This window comes from Elephantulus edwardii, unplaced genomic scaffold (assembly GCF_000299155.1).
Source record: "Elephantulus edwardii isolate Elephantulus edwardi_28Jun2011 unplaced genomic scaffold, EleEdw1.0 scaffold00015, whole genome shotgun sequence".
NCBI classification, from domain to species: domain Eukaryota; kingdom Metazoa; phylum Chordata; class Mammalia; order Macroscelidea; family Macroscelididae; genus Elephantulus; species Elephantulus edwardii.
This window is the reverse complement of record NW_006399765.1, coordinates 4,071,286-4,079,869: the sequence shown is the minus strand read 5'-3', so window position 1 is coordinate 4,079,869 and position 8,584 is coordinate 4,071,286. Positions and strand designations below refer to the sequence as shown.

At 43.7% G+C, this 8,584-nt stretch overlaps 1 protein-coding gene across 1 annotated transcript; it reads left to right on the top strand.

Annotated features, from left to right (window-relative positions):
• The first annotated feature begins 293 nt into the window (after window positions 1-293).
• On the top strand, window positions 294-3,330 carry LOC102867217 (beta-defensin 121-like). The gene is made up of 3 exons (XM_006881684.1): window positions 294-351; window positions 1,458-1,575; window positions 3,327-3,330. Exons 1-3 carry the CDS (start codon window positions 294-296, stop codon window positions 3,328-3,330), a joined length of 180 nt encoding a protein of 59 aa, XP_006881746.1.
• The last annotated feature ends 5,254 nt before the right edge of the window (window positions 3,331-8,584 follow it).

The window sequence follows — 8,584 nt, the reverse complement described above, 5'->3', positions numbered from 1 at the left end:
GGTGACCCTATGTACAGTAGCTCTGAACCCTTCCCTGTCCTGATTTCATTTGCCTGTCTCAGGAGAAAGAACTTTTAGCACACGTGCTGGCCCGCCTCCCACATGTGCATCTTGTGCTTTGCTGAGGCATCTGCTACACACTGTCCTTTGGCCTGGCTGACCTCATAAAAATCCCCTCCTGCTATTCTTTCCCCACCGCCTGGCCAATAAAAACGAGCCTCATTTCTGCTGCCAAGAACTCTAGCCTCGTGCCGTGAGGCACAGCCAGCTCCTTCTCCTGGGACTTGCCCACAATGAAGCTTCTTTTCCTTCTCCTCACCATCCTTCTGGCTGTGGGACCAGTGGTGCCAGGTACCTTGGACTTCTCTCAAGTCTGGGATCTCAGTCACGAGCTTCCTTCTGTCCCTCCCTCATGCTGTGGGCTGTATCTGAAACCTTTCCTCATTTCATGCAGCTCTGAAAGGCTTTCTCAGGATCTTATGCCCACATTTCTCCTTGATTCTATTCTGCCATGGTGGTGGAATACTGGGGACTTTGGGCATTTGGACTAAAGGAAAGGAATAGTTTTCTGGGGGGTCTTTGGGAGCGGCTTTAGAAGTAAAGGGGAGATACAGGTGAAGCCTTTGGAAGATTTTCTTTAAGGCTGAGGATAAATTGTAGTGGGGGAGAGAAAGACCTTGGCATTAAGGCATTAGAGAGAAGTTGGATTAGGATGCACTGGAGAGTTTGGGTTGGCTTTTCCTGATGGTTTGGGTGGACTGGACAGGGAATGGGATTTGAGATTAAGTGGACATGGTATCAGGGATTATGCTGGAGTTTGGAATGAGGCTGGAATTTGGTACTAGGGTACAGGATACAGGGTACAGGGTGTTTGGGATTCAGTTTGGAGTTGGATTATTACTGGGAATTGAGGCTTGCAATTTGATTAGATTTGGGTTTGACTTGGAATTAGACTCAGAGTGGATTGTAGATTCAATTGAGTGGTGCTAGGAATTACAATTTAGGTTTGGGACTTGGGTCAGAGAAGATGAGATTATGGCTGGATCTAGGACTTGTTGGGCTAAAGTTAGACAGGGCCAGGACATTAATAAGGATCTGGGTCTATTAGAATATGAGTGAACAGACCCTCCTTTCCCTAACTTTCCTCATCATTTCCAAGATTGATTAGGTGGGAACTGCGTTGGTGTCAAATGTTCCCAGAATTATGAGTAAGAAGTTGGCAGAAAAGAAGACAGAAGGGTGGGATGTCTGAAAAAGGCTATTCTGAAAACCTTGGGATCCAATTTGAAGCCATTGTCCTCCTTCTTTCCCCTCTCAAGTTCTCTTCTTGCCTTCCTTGAACTGAGCCCCATGCTACTTCCCAGACCCTCTGCCTCTCTGTCTTTCCTGTCTTTCTTCTTGTCTCTCCCCTTGAGAGTTATTAACATGCACCTAAAGGTTGTTCTTATACTCAGAAGAGAGGTGCTGGATGGGAGGATACTGCAGATTGGTGTGCCAAGACAATGAAGACACCATCTCACGTTGCCGAAGTCGTAAGCGGTGCTGCGTTCTTGCTCGCTACTTAACCATCAGGCCGTTAGTCATTGATCACGAGATCACCCTGCCGAGCCCGTTACCAAAGGCACCACTATGGAAAAAAGTGAAAAAAAGAAAGAAGGGATAGATGCTTCAGGCCTTCTGGTTCCCCTATCCCATTAAAGTTTGCAAATCTGTTTCGCGTGTCTGTCAATCAAGAGGAATGATACCTCAAATGAACTGGGGATGGGATATGAGAGCGTAACGTTTCAGAGGTAACACAGAGAGAGAAGTTGCCAGGTCTGGAGCACAGCAGTAGGATGATCACAGCTTTGAAGATAGCTCCTCCTTCATCAACCAAATGGCCTTAGCAGAGCCTACGGGTCATAATCAATAAAGAAGCTCTGTGGGAAGACGTGAAACTTAGAGGGATAGCAGATGCTATAATGTTGTTGAATCCTTAAGCTGGGAAGAGTCGACCCACAGTGGGGTTAGTGGACTTGGGGGTGGACAGGACCTTAGTAAGGCGGAAATCCTTGGGTTTCATGAGAGTCAACTTTTGATGTCTCAAGGATCAGAAGTTTCAAAGTAGCAGGAAACAATAGAGCACATACATGAATTCTCTCAAGAAAAACTTTATACTATTGCTATTGAGACTATACACAGCAAAACATACCCCGATCCAACAGTTTCTACCAGTATGATTTAGTGGCATCATACCATTCTTTGAGCTAGACAGACGTCTTCATCCTTCTTTTCCGAGTTCTTCCCTTATTAATATAAAATTACTGCTTCTTACTTTGGTGTTAGAGAAGAGTGCTGAAGATCCCACGGACTGCCAAACAAACAGATATGTCTTGGAGAAGGTGCAGTCAGAGTGCTCCTTGGAGGCAAAGATGGTGAAGCTCCATCTCTCATACTTTTGGTTTATTACTTGTTGTTGATTGCTTTCTAATTGAATACGACTTGTAGTGACCCTATGAACAAAAGGCCTGAAGCCTTTCTGTAATGTTATCAAAGTTCACAGAGTTTCTGGAGGCATGTTGTTTAGGAAGTGGATGCCACTTCTGCTTCTGGGTTTATTACTAGGAAAAGTTATTCTTGGAGAAAGATATCGTGCTTGGAAAGATGAAGGAAGGGATGGTGAAGGAGAGGAAGGCTCTCAACCAGGTGGATTGACACTGTGACTACTGCAATGGGAGCTAGTGTGTCAGGAAGTGTGAGGATTCCCAGGATAGGACAAGTATCAGATCTCTTGTTCATAGGGTCATTATGAGTCATACTCAACTTGACAGCACCTAACAACAACTGCCTCCTAAGATTCCTATCTAATATTTAAGATCATTATTGTCAATCGGATCCCACAGAGATAGTTCTTAAGGCACACTGATTGCAGCAATGGGCCGAAGTGTTTCAGAGATGATGAGGACGGCACAGGATGGATAGGGTCACTATGAGTCATACTTGATTTGAAGTCACAGAACAAAAGTATAATGCTCCAGGCAGATCTTTTTCAAGTAATTAAGGCAAACTATTGTTTGGTTTGAAGACAGCTTTAGGGAATATTTTTGGCTTAATGTTTAAATTGTCCAGAATCATAGTTTCAGGGGTTTATCCAGTTTTCAGGGCTCCAGAAAACTAGAGTCTGTGGGAATCGGAAATTATGTTCCGCATTCTTCCCCACCTTTGATCTGAATTCTTCTAAAGAATGATCAAAATGATCAGTAATAGTACCTGGCGACCATCCAGTTCTTTAGTCACATACCCCATTCCTTGTCCTATACCTGACTCTCCTTCCTCTCTTACTACAGGTGAATAGAGACCAATCATTACACCTTGAATGGCCACTTGTGATCTTTATTTAAAAATTTAAAAAAAAATTTTAATTATTAATTTTAATGAACATTTACAGAGATTTTGGATTTCTATTCATTAATTGTTGCACTTTTCTCCCTGGCACCCCCTCTTCCCCCCAGCTCACTGTTCTCTTTCAAAAAGAAAAGTTCTTTCACTGGTATACAATATCCCTGCACCCCCCCACCCCCTCCCGCCACCCCAAGTATACTCCACTCTGCAACCTTGCAATCTTTTAAAACTCTAGAATGAAAAAAAAAACTAGAGCAGGAGTACTAAGCATGTTATTAGATCAATGGTCTCACTAAATCATCACCTTAAACCTCCAAATAAAAGAGTCTTTAAACCCCTATATGCTTACTTTTTTTTATGTCTTTTAAAAAAATTTTATTGGGAAAAACATGTTGGGGATACACAGAGGTGAGGGTTGGGAGCAGAAGGGTGAGGATGGGCTGGGATGAAAAAAAAATTGCAGGGATGCAGTTGCAAGGCTGCACAATTTGCTTTGTGGGAGGAGCAGGTGAAGGAAATGCAAAGGATTCAGTGGGGACAAGATGATACAGGGGCAATGGTAAACATAGTCCAATGGTGATTAAACAAACTGTCTTTTTCACTTGTGGGTTTCTCATTTGGGAATTGGGCACAAACTCTCTGGCTTCTTCATGCTGAACAGGGGCGATGATATGAAGGGGGAAAGGGAGGATACTTTATCACCTTACTGGTGGTCTTGGGTTGAAGCTGCTGTCGCCTTGTTCTGTTAGAAGATATTTTCCTGTCATTTACTCCCCTCTGGACTGCAAAATGTTTTCCCAGGTGGGTCCAGTGGGGATTGTTGACTAAACCCTGAGGCTCCATCCTCCTTTGCTTCCTTAACTGGCTGTTGTATTTCCTTTTTGTCTCTGGAACTGGGTTCAGGGTCAGGTCTGGAGTAAAACTCAGTGTTAAGGTTACCCTATAGAAAAGGGAGCAAATCTAGAGATAAGAAACTTGTGAGTTACAAATAGAAGGGCTGGTGTACTGGGGAAGAGGGTAGAGGAAAGTAGCCTCCATAAAATTGTCTGTATACCCTAGGCAATTTTTTCTACCCAGGGGTCGGGTGGCACAACCCTGAGAGCTGAGGAGCTCACCCCGAGGGCCAGCTCTCTCCGCTGCCAGCAGCCTATCAAACGGCTGGCCCCACCTCCGGGGCAAACAAATGGCTTGTCCCACCATGGGGGGTGGGGGTGGAAAGGTGGGGGGTGGGGTGGGCGACCGAACCACTCACCCCTAGGGCAGGATAACAACCCCCGTGGGCCAGGCAACACACTCCAGGGTCTGGCTTGCACATTCCCCCACCAAAGTCCTTCCCCCCAAGTCTGTACCCCTTGCCTCACTGAAGACCATGTGGCCAGGGATATCATCCCCAATTCTGGTACCACCGCCCCAATAAGTGGTCATACTGTAATTTGAAGTAGGTGTCACTGCCCTCCCCCTTCACAAATGGAGAAGGGGACCTGAGAGTCGTGAACAGACCCCGCCCCACCCAGGTCTAAACAGTTCTTGGCAAAGGCAGACAGCAGATCACAAGATGCGGTGCATTGAGGATATCTGCCGTCTCAGACATGCTGTCACAGTTAAATGTCGTTGAGTTGTAGACAGCTCACAGATACCCACATCAATCCATTATACTGGTAATCTTTCTCTCTGGCCTGCCCAGGGAGACCCCAACCTGCTGCCCTGTCTCCCGCAGCAGCCATCTTGGCTCCAAGAATTCTCCCCAGAACAAGTCCACTCTGTGGCGGTGTGGTGGCTCCACTGCACCAGCCTGGGGGTGGGTGGGGGCGGGGGGCAGTGCCTACTGTCCATCTCGGGTGAGGGGATCCCTGGGGTCCGGGGGTGGGAGCCTCATGGAGCTGCGGCGGCGGCGCGGGCTCAGCACTATATGCTTACTTTTTAAATATTTTCTCTTATTTTTCAACATTTCCCACATGGGTTTATTTACACATTCCTTCGCCTCAGCCTTGCAACTAAAATCAGTAGACTGTGCAAATAAACATCTAAGAACTTCAGCTTCTGCATCTATAAAGTTGGAATAATGAAAGACTTTATCTCAGGATTATGGTAAGAATACAATGATAGCATATAGAAGGCAGTGTTCAGAATGTAACAAACTCAATATATGTTAGCTGTTGCAATTGTTCATTCAGTTATTCAAGCATTTTCACAGTGTGCGCTATATGCCTTCCAACTATGTCAGACTCAGAGGGACACATAAGCTTGTCTGATCTGAACTAACAATTTTAGAAAATGATTAACCCTCAGGAGACATTTAGAATCCAGCTTTAGAATTCAGAGGCCCTAAATGTCTTTGTCTTGGAAACCACATTTCCCTTTCACCTTGTCCTCATCACTGAGCTCATTTCCTTGTTAAATTTCTTTTCATTTTTCAAAGTCTAGTGAATTTCACTATTAACTATGTTCTGCTCTCTCTTAGTAAGTGTAGTATTACCTCTAATAACATTTTTTTCTAACTGCCTTATGGTACTGTATTGGATACTTCTAGACACAAAGTCGTACAACAATCCTCTTTTGATTTCTATTTTACTGTTGCGGAAACTGAGATTCAGAGAGGCTGTATAATTGGCTAAGGTTACATGGTGTTAAGATTGAGAACTCAAATTGAGTTATATACACATAAACAAACATACTAGACAGAAATAATTAGGGGTAGAGACTATAGCTTATTTATATCTCAATGCTTAGTGGTTGTTAGGTGCCATCTAGTTCACCTCATAGTGACCTTACGAACAACAGATCTGAACCCTGTTCTTTTTGTGTCATCCTCACCCATCTCTGATATACTTGAGCCCATTGTTGCAGTTACTGTGTCAATCTACCTGGCCGATGGTCTTCCTCTCTTTGTCAGTCCCTCTACCTTCCCAAGCGTGATGTCCTTCTCCAAGGACTAGCCTCTCCTAGCAACATGCCCAAAGTATGGAGATGAAGCTCTATCATCCTTGTCTCCAAGGAGCACTCTGGCTGCACCTTCTCTAGGACGTATCTATTTGATCTTTTAGCAGTCTATGAGATATTCAGTACTCCTCCAACACCATAGTATCAAATGAATGGAAGTCCAAAATCTCTTTAGATGTTCATTGAAATTAATAAAAAAAAATTCTTTGTAAGCTGAAGAATACATAAAAGGTATTATAACTTTTGCTTGAACCTTCAAATGTAAATTAGAAAATTTAAGAGAAGCAGAAAGTATATTGTATATATTATGTTTTCAATATTTCTATTGATCTTTCTTCCCTCTGAATGTTCCAATAGTCTTTCTTTCTACATTTCCTTTCTGTTTTGAGGATTTCTGTTAGCACTTCTCTTAGACTGTGTCTCAAAATCGTTGTAAGGACAGTAATTCCTACTCATAGTGACCTTTCATTGGGTTTCTGAGGTTATTAACCGTAGAAGACTACATTTCTTACTCTTGTGGAGCTGCTGGTAGACTTGAACCACCAGAGATGTGAAACCTTTTGATTAACAGAGAATCATGCTTCAGACTCTGCCACCAGAGTATATTTCTAGGGTAGATCAGTTGGTGACATTCACTTAGTGTTCTTGATCTCTCTTCATTCCCTAAGGGTGTTTTAACTAGATGCAGAGTTCTAGTATGATAGATTTGGGAGTTTTTCCTCCTATCACCATCTGTTTGTGAAGGTAGACTGATGTCTTATTCCCGTAGTTGGGGGTAGTTGGTAGTTCGGCTCTGTAGGATGGCAGGGGAATTGTTACCAAAAGCCCCAGCTTCCCTCTTGGGCTTCTCTCATATCATTTTGAGAGAGGAGGAGGGGTTGAGAGGGTAAAAGTCCAAGCTCTCTGTTTTTGCTGGTGGGGTTGTGGGAGGGACTGAGTTTTGGCTTTATTTATGTGGTATTTGACTAGAGTTGAGACATTGCCTTCAATAATCTATCTTGCTAGGCTTTCCTCCTTTCTTTGATCTTTGGGCTACAGAGCAGGCTTTTCTCGGAGTTTTTAATGTCTGAATCCATTTGTGTGTGGGTTTTTTTGCATGCATCCACCCATCTAAGTTTGCCAGATTTCCTGTAACTAATCTGGGACATAACCCCTCCCGTCCCCCCAAACCAAAACCAAAACCAAAACCAAAATCCTAGGAAACTCATAGTGGTGCCATTTTCCAGTCCTGAGACCTTTGGCTCATTTGACATTTTTCTTTTCACTGTTCAGAGCCTTCTTATGTGTTTATTTTATCGATAATGAACAATTTTCCATTGTATTTATGGGACAAATAGGAGAGAGGAAGGCTACTTTATTTTTCCGGATATGGAAGTTGCTGTATTCCCCTTAGGATCTTACGAGGCTCCTGGAGTCTTGTTATTGAATCTATGATGTTGTTGAGTAGACATTAACTATTTTAATGTGTTTCTCTCTGACTAGGAAGACACCATTCCCTTCAGTGCTTGGGTAACAAAGGAACCTGTAGAGACTTTTGCAGAAGGAATGAACGGCCCTATCTCTACTGTAAAAGTGACCAACCATGCTGTCTCCATTCCTACATGAGGATAAACATGATTGCCAGAGAGCAAGACGGTGACTGGGCTAGAGGGGGCATTTGGCCGTAAATAGCCTGAGTGCTGGTGATCATCATCTTCAGCCCCGTGGGAGCCCAGACCTACTGTCAACCCCTCTCATTAAAATGAGTGCACTCACCGCCCTTGTCTGTATTTTATGCCTTGGGGAAAATGGGGAGAGAGGAGGAGTTTTGCATGAAGAAATGTCTGTCTCATTCTGCGTGTGTAAGTTTGTGGGTGAGAACATTGAAAGGCTGGCGTGACAACTGGATCGAGTTTAGACAAGCCATTGAAGACAGGGAAAGAATGGAGTCAAGTCTAGTAAGACAGAGAGAAAAGGTTTGGGCAGACACATTGACAGGGAATGACAAAGGAAACACTAACAAAGTTAGTCAGTCAGAAACTGTTCAGGACAATGGAATGAAATGGTGACAAAAAAAACACAAGGAAAACAGCCTCATCTCAAAAGGGGATGGTGGTACCATTTGACCCAGTAATTCCACTACTGGGAATATACCCCAAAGAGACCATAAATGACATCCAAGCAGATATATACACACCCATGTTTATCTCGGCTTTGTTCACAATAGCAAGGAGTTGGAAACAACCTAAGTGTCCATCAATAAATGAATGGATAGAGAAGCTGT

What these genes read in the sequence shown, in the direction of transcription:
- LOC102867217 (XM_006881684.1), top strand. Translation starts at nt 294, where the DNA reads ATGAAGCTTCTTTTCCTTCTCCTCACCATCCTTCTGGCTGTGGGACCA. An exon ending in TGTGGGACCAGTGGTGCCAG is followed by an intron (nt 352 to 1,457) that starts GTACCTTGGACT and finishes TATACTCAGAAG; the next exon opens with AGAGGTGCTGGATGGGAGGA.